This window comes from Stegastes partitus, unplaced genomic scaffold, assembly GCF_000690725.1.
Source record: "Stegastes partitus isolate 25-593 unplaced genomic scaffold, Stegastes_partitus-1.0.2 Scaffold213, whole genome shotgun sequence".
NCBI classification, from domain to species: Eukaryota; Metazoa; Chordata; class Actinopteri; family Pomacentridae; genus Stegastes; species Stegastes partitus.
In genome coordinates, this window is record NW_007577944.1 from 142,237 (window position 1) to 161,654 (window position 19,418).

Genomic DNA, 19,418 nt, shown 5'->3' on the forward strand with positions numbered 1-19,418 from the left:
TCAGTCTGAAGTGGACTTTCCTGCCTGTCACTGCCTCCAAAATACTTCAACAGTGCTCCTAGGGAAAGTTCATATAAATTATGAGCATGTCAATATAGAAAGACTGTTCATTTTACCCACATAAATGACTATGCTCTGCAGCAGTTACTGTAAACAGCACATCTCCATCTATAACTTATACTAACAGGCCACATTATACATATGAAGTGAACATGTCTGCTAGCAAATGCCCAGTCCTGTAATTAGCTAAATGTTTGCAAGTTGTTTTTGATGTCAAAAACGTTTTCAAAAAAGTGACCCAGAGTCTTGAGAGTCACCTTAATCAAAGTTAAAGCTCAGCATCACACAAACACAAGACCTTAGCTTGAATAGTTAGAGAGAAAAATCTCTAGTTCTTAACTAGCTAGTTAGTTATTATAGGCTACACTCACCCAGTTGGATTAAAATGTCCAGGAGGGAGCAGAACCACTACAGGTTCTGGTGACTGAACATGGATCATCACTTAAACATGCAACACATGTAATCTAATTTTAATAATAAAAGTTTACAAATGTTTTTTTAAAAAGGTAACTGCTCTTGGGGGCCCCCTACTGGTGACCGGGGCCCTAAGCAGGCAGTCAGTTGGCTCTGAGGCATCTTCAGTAGACTTCAGTTAGTCCTGTAAGAACACTGGTGGGAGTCAGAGGTGGAAGGTTCCAGATGTTAAATTAAAATTTATCCATGCTTTTGGCATGTTCATGAATGTTCCCGCATCATTATTGGCCAAAATTGCATAAAAAGGAGGGTGACTGAACAAAGACAGTTCAGTGTTCTGGAACAATAGCTTTGATTGCACAAATCCAGTCATGACCTAATCTGAGCAGAGAGGTACAAGGTGTTCTCCATCTATGGGGACACCTCTAACCTCCTTAGTCTGTCTGATCCACTGGGCAAGAGGTTCAAAGTAAAGTGCAAAAAGCAACAGTGATGTTCCACAGCCCGGCTTCGTGGCCTCTCTGGTTTAATAGCATCCGGTAGATTTCCATTTATCTTGGTCCAGGCAATTGGGTTATTATATCATGTACTAATTCCATTCATGAGCTTTCTGTGCAAACCTCCAGCTCACAGAGTTGAAGGCCTTCTCAGACTGACCAGTAAAGTTTGTCGTTTTTCTTCTTCAATATGACTAAGAAAGTGCAGATGAGGGAATCAGGGACTGAATCAAATATTAAAATATTGAGACAAATTATTCTGGAATAATTAATGAATTAGTGATATTTACTAACCAGCTATCATCAGACCAACTGATGAGAAAGGAGCGTGTAGGTTTGGCCCTAGACTGCTAGAGCGAGGGTTAAGGTTGGAAGCACTCATCGTAAACAGGCTGGATTTGATTGGCTCTATTCCACTTGTTTATAAAAACCCATTCTGTTTGTCTCTATTGTTCCTGTCATCGATTGAACACATGAAACCAACCTGAGTGTTTTACATCACACACAGTTTGTCCATTAAAACCATCATGCATCTTAAAATGAACACGACTCCAAACAGAGATCTGAAACGCTTTATTGTTTGACCAAATGTTATCACTCTACATATATATTGATTTTCTTCTTGCTGTTAGCACACAGAAACATGACAGGAATGAGCTGAAAGATATTTGGTTAAGCACCCTTAAAGATCAGATCAGGATCGATGCCACATAGAGCAGCTCTACAGGAAGGGTTTTAGATATAATGACACACTTATCAAAGCATGTGTGACTTTTAAAATTAAGCCTAAACTTCAGGCGACCCAGTGCAGAAGACACGTATCTTCAGCTTGCCAGAGTGCTGGAACAGCAGGACCACCCAAACTGCTGACACTGTACAGCAGCTACAGGTCTAACAGAATCTCATCCCAAACTGGTCCAGCTACAAGCTCTCCACTTTAAATGTCCTGTTATTCCTGGTTTATGCTGACACACTGAGAAAGACATGGTTGGGTGTAAATGTCAGCAGCAGACAGATGCGAAGCAGAGCCTGGCTACCACCTCCTGGCAGTCCACAGAGATACTCGTACATGGAGGAAAATAAAAGCATGCATAAAGAGCAGAGCCTCTATGACTGGAGAGGGTTAATTCAGCTCAAACTCAGGTGTTTATGAAAGAAAGACTTGGGACCATCTCAGCTCACACACAATAGGCACTTTGCTAGATTCATTCAGTCATGTCCATTCTTGGTAAAGGCAAGGGTCTGGCATAGCAGCGACATGACCTGCAGTGAGCCCGTGGTATCTGGTTGAAGCTCAGTCAGGACACATCACTGATTAAATAATGCAACAGTAGTGTTAAAGGTGGACAACACAGCTGTCATTCAGCCCCAGTAGGAATCTAGTGTTGGTACACACTCTTTAAACAGGAAACAGAGTGGTGCTGACAGACGAAAGAAACAATATCCAACATAATCCTCTGGAGCATTGGGATCATCTCCACTCTTGGGTAGATATCCAGCTCATACGTTGCTAAATGCTGCATGAAGTTCAGCAGCTAGTGAGCGCCTCCATGTGAGTAGTGGACAGAGTGATGAAACTGATGAAAGCACAGTTTTACTGAAGAATGATGAGCTAAAAGAACTGGATTATGTCCTCTGGATGAATCACCTCATGCAGTCATCTCATCCACTTGTAGAGCAGCTTTAGCCGCCTTCTGTTTCTCGTGGCTTCAGTCCTGACACTCTGCACATTTAGAGGCTCATGACTGTGTTTCTGGGCTCTACTTGAATCTGTTCACATGCTTTCATGTTCCTAAAACACCTTCTTCTTCTCACCCTGTCTAGCTCCTGTCTCTTTAGGAGTCTGCTGATGGGTCAGCTAGCCTGATGAAGTGACCCATAACCCTGGTACCGTACCCCAGACCTCTGAGAACAGGGACGGAGCCTGAGAAAGGCGAGGCAGCCGCTCACTCTGGGGACAGACCAGACTAGCTGCTGGGCAGTTGTTATGCACATGTGTCACACCGTGAAGGAGATAAGTCATGGAAACAAGGCCTGGATTTAGATCGAGGTGTTCCAGGCAGGTCAGGAGTAGTGGTCTGAGGGAGACTTTAGGTTTGGTTCAGTATCTGATGAGTCCATGTAGACCTGAGCACCAGAAAGTAAAGCAGATGTGCTGTTGTCTGATCTGGGCTCAGTTACACAAGCTGACATGATCATCAGGACTCCTGTTTCACCAGCACATGACAGACCAGCATGGAGAGCAGCAAATATACACAAAATCTATCTATATATATATGTATAACGGAGATGGATACCTACATCAAGTCAAATGGAAGCTTCTGGTTGTCAATGGGGGTCATGTCAGTACTTTCAGAACCACATTGCGGATCACAGGACAGAGCCTGCCGGTGGTATTTTATCTCTGTGCTGACTAATAGACGCTTCCTATGATGAGTAGTGACAGGAATCCAGAAACAAGGGCTTTCAGTTCCCCATCATTCTTGGCTCAATGCTAATTACAAACACATAAAGGAAGGACTTTTTGTGTTTGGTCAGGATGCAGGATGGAGCAGACGTCAGACACGTTTAGCTTAATTTATCACTTGTGGTTTGATGGTTTGTGGGGTGAACAACCTCTAACAGCAGCACTCTACAGGATGCATAAGGCCAAACCAGATGGATGTTTGTATTGGACTACACAGTGGACTGTGACTACACCTGTGCAGCTGGGCTCTGATTCGTCCATCTGGCATGGTGGTCAGCACGTTGCCTTCAACAGGAATGGAAACAAGCTGACTAATGGCTCGTAACAGGAGCCCCTATGACATGTACTGTACACTGAATGTTTCCACTCCCTCCCCAGTCCTAGCTTCCCTCCCAGTAAGTCGTGATAGTAGGATATAGTCTACAATGCCCAGTGAGACCAGACGGTACCTTCCTGTGGTCACTCCTGCAGTGTGTTTTCTGTGGCGCTGCTTGGTGCGGCTCTCTGTTGTTTGTTCTTGTAGCTGGGCCATCGACACACAGGGCAGCAGTGTCTGCCTGCTGCCAGCCACACCACGATGCACTGCTGGTGGAAGGCGTGGCCACAGGGCAGGCCCATCAGCAGCTCCTCACCCACAAAGTTCTCCAGACACACCACACACTCCGAGCACTGCAGCATGTCACCAGGCCAGCCTGCCCAGTCACACTGCTGACAGGTAGAGACACACCTCGGCGGAAGGCAGCCATCCTCCAGCGCCTGGTCAGCTGATGGCGAGCTCCGGTTGCTATGGCAGCAGCAGAGTGACGACGCAGCAGCAGTGCATGCATGCTGCCTGCTGCTGGGCTTCCTGTTCCTGCACACACAGAGCTGTGAGCTGCTGTCCTGGTCTGCCCTGCTCTCTGGGTCTGAATGTGAACAGTCTCTCTGCTCGTCCAGGTTCCCACGCAACTCGTCCCCAGTAGACAGACCGACAGCTCTGAGCCTCCAGGTTGGCAGAGTCTTAATGTAATCCATGTTTACTAATGGGCGAAGCCAGAGATCAGGGAATGCCAAACGCTCAAATAAGAAGTTGGGATCGTCGTCCCAGTCTGAGTGATCAGACGGAAATTGCTGCAGTGAAGCAATGGGGTGGAGCAGATAGGAGGTGTACCAGTCCCACAGACTGGCTAGCCACTCCAGGTTGGTGGTGCTGTCTTCCTGGCTCCTGGCACCACAGCGGCGCTTCTTCTCAAAGTAGTCCACCAGCAAGCCGTGAGCCAGGTAGGTGGACAGGAAGAGAGCTGGGTGGGATGAGTAGAAGGTCCAGTCAGCTCTCACCAGGCTGGCCAGCGTGGTGGTGTCAGCGTAGCGGAGCAGCTTCAGGCTGTAGCCATACAGGGTGTCCAGGTAGGGCAGCTGAAGGAGAGCCTGGAGGAAGGGATCATCAGTGGTTAGTGATGAGGTACTCCTAATGGAGCTCCATACTGGGTCACATCAGTACGGCTCACTTAGGTCTGGTGACGTTAGTTTAGAACTAGATAAGAGATGTTGAATGTCACAAGTCTTGTCAGGTCATATTCTTTGTCAATAATGTGCTTTATGATGCTTTCAGGCTCTGACATACTGTAATGGCATTGCACAGGGACTAATAGAACAGAAAGCTCATTGAAGGCAGCCACCCCAGTGTGAGCAGAGCAACATGTACAGTAGATTAAGGGATCATCGCTATAATGAGGATAGGTTTTCACAATAACTTATTCATTTTTACTTAAAGCTGACCTTATGTTTTACCGCTACACACAGTACATGTATGCATTAACAAACTACCACACAGTTGGTTTTTTTCTTGCCACTTGGAGGCCATCATGATAACGTCTCTGAGCAGGTATCTCAGACTAACCAGACTAGGCCCTGGTTAGATAACAAGCTAGAGTCAGAGCTGCAGTTTAAACAAGAACATAAGTGAACAGGAAACTGTATTTACAGAATCTCAACCCTGAAAAAATTAGTTCACTTTGACCCAAAATATGTATGAAAAGTGTTTCCCCCCCCAGGCTATACCTGCACTCTGCATGTGCACAGTGACACTGTGCTGCAATCAGGCAACAACATGAGCTCAGCGTTTCAGACGATGGGCTTAATGAGGGGAGGTGCACAACATGTGTCATTCAATCTGTGGTGTCAATGAATTCTCCAATAGGTTTTGAATAGAACAGAAATGGAACAGAAAACATTCAGGATTCCTGAAGTGCTGCCTGCCTCCCCCATACTGTCTGAGGACACGTCTAGTGTCGGAGGAAGAGGTCCAGGTGTTAATCCTTAAGAACTGTGGAAATTCAGTTTTTAAAAATAACTTTGTTCAACACAAGAAGAAGAAGAACCTTGTTTTTAAATCTGTTTTGTATTTAACCTGTTTTGTTCTTGTTTTTATCTTATTCCCTGTTAAGCAACTTTGAGTATCGTGAAAAGCGCTACACAAAATAAATGTACTATTATTATTATTATTATTATTATTATTATTATTATTATTACAAGAAGAATGTACAAGTGTTGTAGATGATTTCCTACCAGAACAGGAAGCCAGGACACCAGCAGCACAGAGTTGTAGGTTCCAAGGGTTCGGATCAGAACCACGAAGCGTTTCACTGTTGCCCCCTGTCCACCAGAGTGAAGACATGTTAAAATAAACCAAGCAGTAACTACAGGAACAACTAGCTCTGGATGTTCTCTAGGGCTGGACTCCAACGTCTCAAATCCCCCCGATGGTGGAACCAGAGCTGTGACCACTACCATAAACTGGCATCAGTAGCAAAGTACTGCCTGTGCGCCCCACCCACCTCAACCCCGTCGGTCCGACCAATATTCAGATATTCACCATTAAATGGGACTGAACATCTGAATATCAGAAACTGCTGTTCGGACCAGCCCGAATATTCTCTCTACCATTGTGCATAAAGTGTTTAACGCTGAGAGTATTAAGATTATGTTACACAAAGTCCTTCCTGTAAGTGAGATCACAATGTTTTCATCACAATGTACTCAAAGTATTCAGAGTAAAGATATTCATAATGCAGAATGGTCTCTGTATATACAGGACTTATTAATATCAACTGGTCAACAGAGAGCTGAGCTTCAACAGTATATCAACTCTAAAAATGCACCACATCGAGTTTTGTTCATGTGTGTAATGTGACGGAGCAGTGACCTGTGTGATGAAGAGGTCCATCCAGGCCAGCAGGTTGATGAGGACCAGGCTGAGGACAAACAGGTCGTTGACCTCTGGCTGCACGGAGCGCAGGAACGTGTCCATGGCAGCCAAGGACAGGAACTCCCCGGTACTACAAGGAGAGGACAGAAGAGAAAACAATTAGCTCAAGTAAAAGGGACAGAAACAGAATAAGGACCATCTCAGTGTTGAATCATCACCTGTCGCCATAGCGATAGATGCCCTCAGGCATCTTGAGAATGTAGGCAGGACTCTGCATCACGCCAATCTCTGATAGGCTGCTGTGGTTGTCCCAGTGACGCACATCCACAAAGATAAACTCGATCCTGCCGGTGAACTTGACGGACAGCGAGGAGAAGAAGGTGGGAGGCTGGGGCAGGCGGGCGAACAGGAACATCTTGACTGGGTGAGCTGGATCAGAGCGCCACTCCTCCATCAGCTGCTCAGAGCGACGCAGGGTTTTGATTCGATGAGCCACGTGTGAGGTCATCCAACGGAAAATGTATTCAGTCTCAATGCGACGGCCGTTGTATTCCTTCAGCATGACTTTGCCCTTTGACGCTGAAGTCTGAGGAACAGACATGATGAGAGTGGAACGCTGCCAGCCCCGTCTGATGCACGACCTGGTGGACACAACACACCATCAGCAAGTCGGTATGACATCACAATATCAACAATATTACTGATTTAATTATAAATCCTCAGTGAAATATTCACATCAAGCGTCCCCTATTGTTCATGAGAACTACACAATGACTTTATGTTTAAAGCTAAAACCAGGTTGGGAGAGGAAGCTAAACGGTCTAGGCTAGACAGGGTTGACACCAACATGCATCCACACACACATTCTGCCTTTACATCAGGTGAGTGTCTAAACAACACCAATAACGTATGCCAGAGACTTCCTTTGACAGAGTATATGTTTCTGGGATCATATATACACTGAACAAAAATATAAACGCCCCATGTCAAATATTGTTGCCATGTGGCGTTAACAACTGTAAATGAGCATTTGCTGACATTTTATTGTACAAAAGTAATATTTCTTTTGATTTGTGTATAATTTTTAATCCAACTTGCTGTCAGTGAGCATTACTCAGTGAGTTGTTTTTTTACTCAGTGCATGGGTGGGGCATGTCCAGAGGGTGATCAGACAAAATGAGCAACAGCTGGACAATCCTTGGACTGGGGACAATAAACGGCCACCCCAAAATGTCTAATTTTGTCAAAAGTCATAATGCGTCAGATGTCGCAAGTTATGCAGGAGCGTGCCATTGGCATGTTGGATGCAGGGATGTCCACTAGAGCAGTAGCTGCACGGCTCAATGTCCATTATCGGACCATAGGCCGTTTAAGAGTTCGTTTCCAACAGACTGGCACTACTGCAAATCGACCTCATCCTCGTCGGCCACGTGTGACCACTCCAGGACAAGATCGCCGGGATCAGCTAAGACCAGCGACTCACACAGCTGATGAGACTATTGGTCTGCACAACAGGCGTGTCACACCTCAGACTGTCCATACTGACTCTCCGTGTGGCACTCCAGGAGGAATGGAATAACATTCTACAGGCCACTATAGACAATCTGATCAACTCCATGCGAAGAAGATGTGTTGCTCTGATTTAAACAGAGAAACCAACAATCCAAAGTTGCCTCTGGACTTCCTATGAGCAAGCAGTTGGCAACGGCCATCTGCCTCGACCGGTTGGACATGTGCAGATGCTATTTCCTGTCAAGGCTGTTGGCAACATAGGAATTGTGACTTTCCTCTTCTGTGTTTGTGGATTTGGCTCCAATCAGAATCAGAGCTGACATGTAGAGACAAATCCACAGATGTGAGGTGCAATTACTAGCATCACCACCAGGTGGTGTTGTTACCTGACATGTGCAGATGCCTCTACATCTGTACAACAGGAGATGAAGGTAAGACAAAGTGCACTGAACATGTTAACTAGTGTAGTGGACTGCTTTCACTAGATCTGACTCATCCTCTACTTTTAACTTGTAAATGTAAAATATACCGTTGTGTACTTCTAATAACTTGTTTAACTGTAAACTACATTGTATAATTCATCCTACATCCACCCAACCGGTCGAGGCAGATGGCCGTCCCTCCCTGAGCCTGGTTCTGTCGGAGGTTTTTTTCCCCCTGTGGGGGTTTTCGGTTCCTTCCCACTGTTGTGGACTGCTTGCGGACTGCTGAAGCTTATAGGGAATCCAGATGTTTTGGATTGTTGGGTGTTTCTGTTTCTGCCTTTGTGAAGCGCTATGAGATGACTTGTTGTTGTAAATATGCGCTATACAAATAAAATAAAATTGAAAATTGAAATTGAAATTGTACTTAAAATGTAAAAGTCCAGCAATAAATAGAGTTAAAGTACATTACTGATTTCTGCATTATATGAAACAGTGCATTAGCTTTGTGTTGTAGTGAACTTTAACCAAGCTGCATGTGTACACTCACAGGTATACTAAAATGCTGACTTTAAATGTTAATGTCATCATAAAATAGATGTTTTTCAATACCAAAGACTGTACAACAGTTTACATAGAGGTATACTACGTGCACAGGAATGAAAGGCTTTGGGGAACACATGGGAATGTACATACTTAAAACACTTAGTACTCATGACACACAATACCAGTGCCTCATACAAATACCTATTTTACCAAATATAAGAGTAGCTCATGTCATATTTATTGCCATATACTATAAAGTGCACAGAAGAGCTAATGTCCAGGGCGCTGAGCTGTCACTGGCCAGAGAGGAAGCACTGTGAACAAAGATCAAAATAGGATTTTTCTGGTAAAGGTTCAGTAGCAGCTTTCCACTGGAGGAACCGTGTGACAGCTGGAGGCTATGAGCATGTACTCTGAGACTACCCAGTACGTGGGGACTTTGGCAAGACTGAACAAACATTGGTTCCCTTTTTGCTTCTAGGTGGAGAACCATCCCAGAATGTAATGGGCAAATACCAAAGATGTATACCTCAAGCACTTTCATCGACTGCTACAAAACTGTAAAATAAAAATGAAACTGCCAACGCAAACTCCGTTAACTCAGAGATTTAAGTGACAGACATTGCATGTATATTAGTAACTGTTGGTTTACTTTAGCAATTTGTGCTCTTATGGAGCAGTCTTCCAACCTGTAGTCGTTGGAACAGTTGAAGGTTCCAGTTCTGATCCCAAACTGGGACACTTTTTGCACCATCTTCCCCCAGTTGGACTGACTGAGCAGAGCCTCCCGGTCTTGGGCAATGACCTGCAGGCAGACACAGGACACGACAAGATCACGACACACAATCTGTCAAAGGACACAAATCATCCCAGTGAATTATTCATATTAATTGTGGCGATGTCACTACAACAACCAAAGTGTCCTTAGTGTTAGCATGCCGTCTGGCTAATGTGGCTAACACTACCTTAGCTTGGAGTGACAGCCCACAAGTCAGAGCTCTGTGTAGGGCTGAGACACATTCAGAGACGATGAAAGACTAATGTGAAACCAAAGAACGAGGACTGGGTGTGCTACTGTGTCTTCATGTGGCCTACCTACCCATCCCTAGGTATGGTTAGACGGTAACAGCACTACCAACCATACTGCTCATCTTAAGCTCTCCAGTAAATGTCAGCACATTGTGTTGATCAAACCTCTTTCACTCTTTAGTGTATAAAGTAATGCAGGACGTGTTTCTGACAGTACTGTTCCTGTGTGAATAATAGTTAATGAAGAAACCAGTTGAAGTACTTCTTCTCCCACTAACACCAACGCTGAGTTAGAATCAGCCTGAAACTAGAGTACAACTACACCACTACATCCTGCAGCTCTGAGCTCACAAAGTGATGCCCCCAAGTTTCTGACTGAATGTATGAACTCAGTCATTTTAACAAACACGTAGACAATATTTACTTTTTCAGTGAAAGGGGGAAAGAGAGACAGGAAATATGGGGAGGAGAGTGGAGGAAGGACCTGCAGTGAATGGTCGGGCGCCGGACTCAAACCCATAACCTCTATATGTTCATGGGTCGCCAGCCCAACCTGCTGAGCTATCCAGGTGCCCCAACATTTACTTTTTATGATGAGCCCATGTTTTTGTAATTTAGCTAGCTCGGCATGCGTGCTGCTAGCTAACATGCTACACCTGGTCAGGGAGAACCGACCACATTTCTCAGTCTATATGTGATGAACTGTTGCTGAATGTTCCAACAGACTGATGGTGTTTTTGCTCTTCCATACAGCGACTTGTTGTTTTAGTGGCGTAATCATAGTTCTGAGTTCTGAGGTAGTTCAGAGCTGCTCCACACCAGAGATTTGTCTGAAGGCATCGTAGACACACATCTGGTGGTGATGAGCTGGAGTAAACACTACCGTGAGCAGAACAACGGACGTCAGGGCTGATTGTTTCACTAGTATTAAAACTTTTGGTACCCATCCTCAGATCCAAGTGCAGCCTAGTGTTTACATCTGTCTGCTTCTGTCCTGCTGTCTGTATTTTAATATGACCAAATCCCCAATAAAGTTTTGTGTATTTACATATTTTTCTGTGTCTGTTAGCAGGCAACAGTCTGAGTATGAATTTATTAGGACTGCATGTTAACCGACACCTAACTCTGCAGCCGTTTCCAAGCTGCAGCTATTCACAGCTGAAATACTGACATAACTGACAGGCTCACCACACGCATCGGTAACACGCAATGGCTATGTGAATTCTGCTGGATGTCCACAGAGAATGGTCATGTAAAGGGAAAGGCCTGGTCTCATGCTGCGTTGCTCCGTGTTGTCAATCACTATGCACAGGGAAGCTAATGGTCAGCAGCAGCTCTCAGCAGACACCAGAACAGCCTGTTTACAACAGACCTGAATCCAGGGCTTTACAGCCACAGTGAAATTAAACATTTTTCAGTATTTTGAGCCGAGTAACTGAAAAAAAAAACTAATTTTGGGAACATATGACACTAAAGGAGCCTGATATGAGACAAACAGCTTTGAACTGTTTCTTCAGTGCAGTCACACTGAACACTGTGGTGAAAGTGGTTCTCATGGACCAATCCAGAACAGAAGGTCCAGGAGCTCCCTCTGCTGCACAGGCTCATGAACATTAGTCATCAGCAACTAACAAGAGCCCAAAGTAGAGCACACATCACTGCTTCTAGAGTTCAGGCAGCATCTCAGAATCAGCTGTTGTGAGGAGACTGCTGCAAAAAACAAACAGTACTGAGGGAGCCCAATAGGAACGTGAGAGCAGAAACTCAAGATCTGGTCATTATACCAGTGGAAAGTGTACTTTGGTCTCATTACTTCAACGTTCCTGTGGTCTCACTGTGAAGTATCCAGGAGGAGCCTGTGACACTGTTGGAGATGTACTCAGAAGTCCAACTAACATCTGACCAGCATTGGTGCTGCAAACCATCCCTCTCTGGGAGAAGCTTCTAACAGGACCATGAGCCAAAACACGCCTCTAGGTGTTGTCAGGGCTTTTGATTCAAATCCTTAACTACGTTTTTATACTGTGTGTCAAGTGTAGGACAACCCCCAGTTTGAACTTGATTGATTGATTACCAGCGGTGAGCATTACAAAGTTTAAGTACATGATTGCACAGCAGTGGTTTGCGCTTTGGCTCAATAAAAGGTCAGTTCTTATGGGCTAATAACTTTGACTCTGGTAGTTTTTTGTTTTTTTGTTAAATAATTTAGTTTCTGTGTGCAAAGTAAAATCATGTAAGCATCCAAAATAAAACGAGGATGTTTGAAAAAGCTGTGTTAAAAATTCCTTGACCTGTTTAACAGAACTTGGAAACTTTTTGAAAAAAAACTTGGGGGGTAATAATGTTGTCTTCAACTGTACTGCGCAGGAACTGACTTCACTACCAGCCCTGGGCGTGGTTCAGCCTCCCTGGTGGAGGTAACACTGCAACAATGGCTGTTTGTTCATCTGTCTGTCAGCAAGATGACGCAAAAACTAGAGGGGCGAATTCATGACAGCTGGTGGAGATCTGGAGTACGGGCACAGCCCTGTGATAGACTGATTACCTGTCCAGGTGAACCTGCCTTCACCCTGAGTCAGCTGGGATAGACTATGCCCCCCATGATCCTAGTGAGGATTAAGGTGTAGAGATGATGATGGATAGATGGATGGTGCACATCTGGGTCACTTTCTCTTCAGATGTATTAAAGACACAGTCAAGACTGATATCATAAATAAAAGTTGACTTTAACCTTGGAAATTATTCAAGTTTTTGTCATTTTAACCCATTAAAGTGATGTTTGCAGCAGCTCAGTACTGATTATTCTGGACACTGATTTGTACTAATGCTCTTAGCGCCGGCTCCTGACAAGGCTGTGGCTGAGCCCCATCCTCTACACACTGTATGACAGGTCCACATCTGTAACTCCAACACCATTAGTAGTTTCGCTGTGATTGGACATATCTCAGGAGGAGACAGATGAAGTCCAAAGACTGACAGTGTTCAGAGAACTACAAGAACACGTCAAAGACTTTTGAAGGAACTGAGCAGACCTTGATCCACTAACCATCAACTGTGTGGACAGGGTCCCTGCTGTCAGGTTCCAGGGTGATGATGAAGAACCACCACCACAGCAGCAGTAACCAAGGCTCAGCAGGGACTCCACTCCCTGAGGATCTTCAGAACAAAACAACCAGCTGCTGTCCTTCTACCACTGCTCTGTCCAGGGCGAGCTGGCGTATCGGATCACTGTGGTTCTGGAGCTGCTCAGCAGTGGACTGGAGCCTCCAGAGGATCATTAACCACCCAGAAGATCATCAGGACCTTCTTTGGAGGACATGTTTATCTCTGGCTGCCTCAGTAGAACATTGTTCAGGACCAATCCCATTCTGGACACCATCTGTTGACCCGCTGCCCTCAGATAGACGCTTCAGGTCCATGAGATCAGGGACGGACAGACAGACTTAAGAACAGTTTCTAGCCCAAGAGAACTGACCTGCCCAACACTCACGCTGACTGTCTGGACCTGAGGGCCTACGAGCAAGTTAACTACTTCCTTACGCACCTTGTATTTGTTGATAATGCAGTGACAGATTCCTGATTAATCCGTCATGCTAGAAAGGACAGATACCAGTCTATCCTCTCTAGCATGATAGAAGAGAAGAGTGATGGAGTTGACAGCCTGCTGAATCAGTGTATGTTGCCAGGGTGTCAGAATTCAGCCACTTGTCACACTTCCATAAAGCTGAGGGTATTCACGAAGACAGGTTTATGCTCCCCTACCTACATGATGTGACTGAGTGCTCTTACCTGAACCAGCCAGATCCCATCCTTAGTGTCCTCCACTAGCTCATAAAAGTGCATCTCTCCACTGAAGTGAGTGGTGCTGGAGTCTCCTGCGTCCGTCTGCTCCTTCTTCTTCTTGATGGCTGAGTACAGCTCCCCTTGTGTCAGGTCTCCTGAGGGAGGAAAACAAGAGTCAGTGGGCAGAGCCATCCATCCTGCAGTCGCTCCTGTACTTTGACTTATGAGCATACAGTCTGTTCAACTGTAAACTCTATCTGTCTGACCATCTGTTTAGTGTTGAATAGTGGCAGACCTCATTAAGTCCAGAGAGCACAGGTACAGATCTGGGGCCTCATGTACAAAGACTTCTGTGGATTTCATACTGAAACCTGGTGTACGCTTCAATCCAGAAAACTGCGTCTGCACAAAAAAATCCAGATGAACGAAAGTGAGCGTACGCCTGAATCCAAGCACATTTCCTTTGTACTCAGCGTGGAATTGACCGCACATGTTGGAGTACCAGACTCCTCCCTCTCCACGCTCCCAATTTAAATATGCAAATTAATATAAACAGGGCTGACAGGTGGGATTCCCCTCTCTGTATGATCAGACAACAGTAACAAGGATGAACTCACCCCGTCTGAGAAGAGAGTCGCCGCTATTGTGGGTGACACTGCTGTCACAGGGGTGGTGGGAGCACAGGTAGGTCACTCGGATCACCCCTAAGGTAAATATTTATTGTGTAACTCACTAATTGTTCATTATATGGGTCATACAATAATCTGCTCACAGCCAAACAAGATACAGGTTCATGCGTAATCATGCCAGGATATCAAAGAGGAAATCGAAGACTTTGTCTCATGTCAAATTGCTGAATTTATTATTTTCCAACAGACAATGAGGCAGGAGAAGACTGTGAGACGCAGTTCCAGCCTCGTATCAAAGACCCGTGGGATTCCCGCAGCCTCCCCAGCGTCAGCCAATCCTCCGGTCCGCCGCAACAGCCAGGTGCTGATGCCCGTCCGGGGCACACATGCTTTACGCGTGTCAGAGGGATTAATATTAGGACAATTAAATGATTTACTCAACAAGAAGCCACCCATCCCGAACCATGCCAGCTTGTAGCCTGTTCCCAACAACGCTGTTGGTCAGAATGAATGAATCCTGGGTTGATCCAGGCCACTTGGCAACAATGTTACTTAAATGTATTTGCTCATCACAGATGATCTGTACTAGGGCTGCACAATTAATCGAATTTTAATCACGATCACGATATTGGCTTCCTGCGATCAAATTTGCGTGATCGAGCGATATTTAAAATGTGTAATGCTGTGTTCACACCAGACGCAAGTAAAATCATTTACATGTAAATAATTTAATTTACATGTGAATAATTTTCATGTAAAGTCAATGTGAAGACGCGATTAGACGTGAGTAAACGTCCCACGGCGCAAATGACACGAATTGAGTGAGTTATTCGCGTGTATGACGCGATTCTAGATGCGTGTTTGAAGAGCAAGTTGAAAAATCTGAACTTTTGCGATCTGACGCGCCGCAATGGCCAATCAGCATTGAGATTCTCTGGTGACATCAACAACATGATTCATTCAGTTTTTTTACAACTACACCATGATTACTGATTGATTTACTTTGGAGTTATATTCACATCCAGTTTATAACTTAGTTCAGAAAATATATTTGCAGAATGGAAATGGAAACTCGTGCCCTGTTTTGTTGCCTTTTCATTATTCTTTCATTTATCTTTTTTTAAAATTTTTTTATAGAGTTGCACTGAATTTTGGAGAAAAAGAGGACCTATTCTATTTTTAAGCACATATTTGCACATTAGCAGGAATGTAGCACAATATATGGATGTGAAAACAGCTATAATAAGTCTGTAAAACAATAGAATTTGTTTTGGTTAAAATCAACAAATAGTCGTGATAATTAATCGTGATTTCAATATTTATCAAAATAATCGTGATTATCATTTTGGCCATAATCGTGCAGCCCTAATCTGTACATTGATTGAATAAAAATGCTTCCTGTTTACATAAACAAATTCATCCTGTGATGGCGCCTTTTTAGCAATGTGTGTGCAGTCGATAGCTCCGATTACATCAGGAAAACCAACCTTCACTGCAAATTGCACTTTTATGTCGTCCTGTTCAACTGCACTGTATGAGAATTTGATATATCTGGCTGACATTCAGATAGCTCCATCCCACACATCTGGCATGGCTTGGCTCACTGTCGACTGGCACAGTCCCCATCAGTTGACCAGCTCCCTCTGAAATTACCCTGTGGCTAGGAAGCCCAGTGTTGTCAGCACCTGTATGGGCACAGGTAGGACATGGCTCCTGGGCATGTTGCGCTCTAATAATGGCCGCAGCTTCGTGCACAGGTTCTAAGCTTATTGCCCTCGGAACGTAAAGCGGCTGATGAGCCAGTCGTCATCCTGAGGTCTCTGGAAACCCGTTCTCTTGGCACTGCTCCATTGCCAATATCCTCCAACAGTACCAAAGCTGCCATCGTTGTTAACGGTATCTTCTGCACTGTTTTCCGCACACTTTAATATCCACTCATCTGATTGCAAACACCTGGGTGTGTTAAGTGTTCATCTGTGTATCTCTGATGTGCACATCACTTTGAGGAAGGACCTTTTTTTTTTTTTTTTAACATATTTACATTTTTACATTCCCAGCATCACCTCTAGGTGTCGCCAACGGCTCAAAAGCAGTAGGAACACGCGTATGCCAGCCAAGAAGTTGGCGTGGAGGACCGCACATTTCCACGTTCATTTCACTCTTGATACATCTGAACATGAGCGTGGAAAAGTGCGTATACCAAGTTTTTGTGCGTACGCACCCTTTGTACATGAGGCCCCTGGTGTTCCTGGTGCAGTTCACACAGTGATATCTTCCTTTATAACTGAGGTCACTCTGAACTGTCCTCTGTTTGTAAAACTCTCTTCTCCTTCTGTCTGAGCTGTGCAGGACGATGCATGTGCACTTTGTTTTCACATCTACCTGCTCAGGAGAGACCTTGAACTTCAGTTCAACATTTGAAGGCATCCCAACTGATCTGGAGCCACTTATAATTCTATGTGAAATACAACCTACAAACACTGGGCACCCAGACCACACAGTAATACCTGCTCATCATTCACTCCTCTATTTTGGTCATCCAAGATCAGAAAATGGGACTATTTAATTGATCATTTATGAACCTGACACAAAATAAGAATCACTAGGCCACAGACCAGATGTGACTTTAATGTGCATCCCAATGGTGAGACAACAGCAGCATCAGACAGTAAAAAGATAGAACTTTATTAATCCCTTTGGTAGAGGACCTCAGGGAAATTGTTGAAAAAACACCACCGCCTACTGAGATGAGAACTCAGTTCAACAAAGACAGAGTTACAGAGAGGTCCTGAAGGACACCAAGAACTCCACAAAACCTAGACATCTCTGCATAGTAGGATGGTCTGAAAGCAGATTACAAACCCAGAGCTCTTCTGGTTTTCACAGCAGTGGCATCTTTAAGGTGCTGCAAGATGCCCCATGGTTTTATTATCTGAAGGACTGAAATGTGTGTGTGTGTGTGTAGCTTACACTTCATCTCTACATAACAGCTTGTTTGGGACAAGCCCTGCTCTCCGCTCATGTGGACATACAGTCAACTTGTGAAGACTGTGTTGAGCTTCCATGACTCCTATAGCTCCTTATTTTCTATGATGGGATTCTAAAACACGTCTTTGTCACTACAAACAACCATGCATCGTGCCTTCACAGCCACTACTGGTCCTGCCACAACTCTGCCTCTTCTGAATGAAGCAAACACTGCAGGATCTCTTTGTAGACATGCTGGTTGATCGTCTGAAGGGGAAACTTGTCGGTTGTAGTTTGACATGTGTCTTAGGTGACACCAGTCCTCGAACTTTTCTGATGCACCTCGTATGTCTCCAGCCAATGGCAGGCAGCACGTGGCATGGCAGCTCTGTGGTGTGTGAATGTGATCTATTCTCAAAGCATCTGCCAAGTGACTAAAATGCAGAAGTTGAGGGTTCTAAGAGTCGTTAGGAATCCAGATTGCCCTGATACGTGGTCTTCACAGGTGGATGGAAGCTGTGGCTCTTGACTGTATGAGCTGAGAGGAGGTCACAGCATTGTTTTAATTTGAAATGCTGTATAGAAATAAATGTGAGCTTGACTTTGATAGAGAACTTCTCGTGTATGCACACACACACACACACACACCCACACACAAACACAACCCTTCAAAAAGGATAACCTGCTGTGGACACCAACCGGAGTCAGTGTGAGTTTGGTTTCAGACCATCGGTGGCTTTCTGCATTTGTCTCTGGAAAACTTTCTGTCTTTGGTCTGTGGAGTCTGAGCTGTGTTAAAGTCTGACCTTGCACAGAAATAATAATCATCTGTGTGCTGCAGCTGTTCCCAGGATGAAAACATGAAACCTCCACTGACTGATTATGTCAATTAAATCATTTCATGTCCATAAAGACCTGAAATGAGACATGGAGGTTGGTCATACATGCTGCTATTGTCTCTGTGAATGGACACAGGCTGGACATGAAGGATGGCAGGGTTAGAGGTTCTAGACCCTGGCCCTCAGGACGGGGTGTGTGGTTCTGCCAGAGCCCGGAGCCCGGAGCCCGGCCCAGACTTTTACCTGACTTCTCGACCAGCTCGCTCACGTCCTTCTTCTCGGCCAGTCCAGAGTAGCCCAGCCCTCGACACTCCAGGATGGTTTTCAGCTTCTTGTAGCTCAGGGTCACCGGATCCACCAGCTGGGTGGCGAACATGCCCGTCTCGTACCAGACCACCGCCTCGAAGATCCGGGCCAGCATGAACAGAACCACGAAGTAGAGCAGCAGGAAGAACAGCTTGAGCCACATCTTCAGCCGGACGAGGCCGCGGGGGACGGCTGGGAACAGCGTCGGGTCGGCGGGCCTCCAGCGCACACAGCCGCGTCACATGAGCCTCCGCATGTCCGCCACCGCTCCGTGACTGGAAGGCGTGTTGTCCGGTGCTGTCCGGTGCTGTCCGGTGCCCTCCCGTTCAGCAGCCCGACCACCGCTTAGCTTAGCATCGCGCGCGGGCCTCGCTGCTAACAGCCACAACAACAAACAGGCCTCCGACGCACGCGCAGCAGGCTCGTGCTGGCAACTGTCGCGGTACTCGGCGCGTTCACAGCAGCGACACGACAACGGATCAGCTGATGCGCGCACACGGAGCTCGAGTCACGGCTGTCTCCTTCCTCCTCCTCCTCCTCCTCCGGGTCAGCGACAGGTCAGACTCTGCGGAGCCGGAGGAGCCGCAGGTTTAGAACGAGCTGCTGCGGACGGCGCCCCCTGCAGCACGGGAGGATCCCTGAAGCATGTAAAAGGTGTCTTCAGGAAGTGTTCCACACAGAGCACTGCTCCATGTCCAGCTACCCAGGCGGGTTGTTCCATACAGAAATAAGTTGAACCTTTCAACAGCGACACTTGGAC

General features: G+C 45.5%; 1 protein-coding gene across 1 annotated transcript; it reads right to left on the bottom strand.

Annotated features, from left to right (window-relative positions):
• Window positions 1–1,527: 1,527 nt before the first annotated feature.
• rnf103 (ring finger protein 103) lies at window positions 1,528–19,149 on the bottom strand. The gene is made up of 7 exons (XM_008280901.1): window positions 18,596–19,149; window positions 13,924–14,072; window positions 9,795–9,910; window positions 6,844–7,266; window positions 6,623–6,755; window positions 5,986–6,072; window positions 1,528–4,845 (listed from the first exon to the last, which is right to left on the bottom strand). The coding sequence occupies exons 1-7, from the start codon at window positions 18,819–18,821 to the stop codon at window positions 3,898–3,900; spliced, it is 2,082 nt and encodes a 693-aa protein (XP_008279123.1). The 5' UTR covers window positions 18,822–19,149; the 3' UTR covers window positions 1,528–3,897.
• Between the last annotated feature and the right edge of the window lie 269 nt (window positions 19,150–19,418).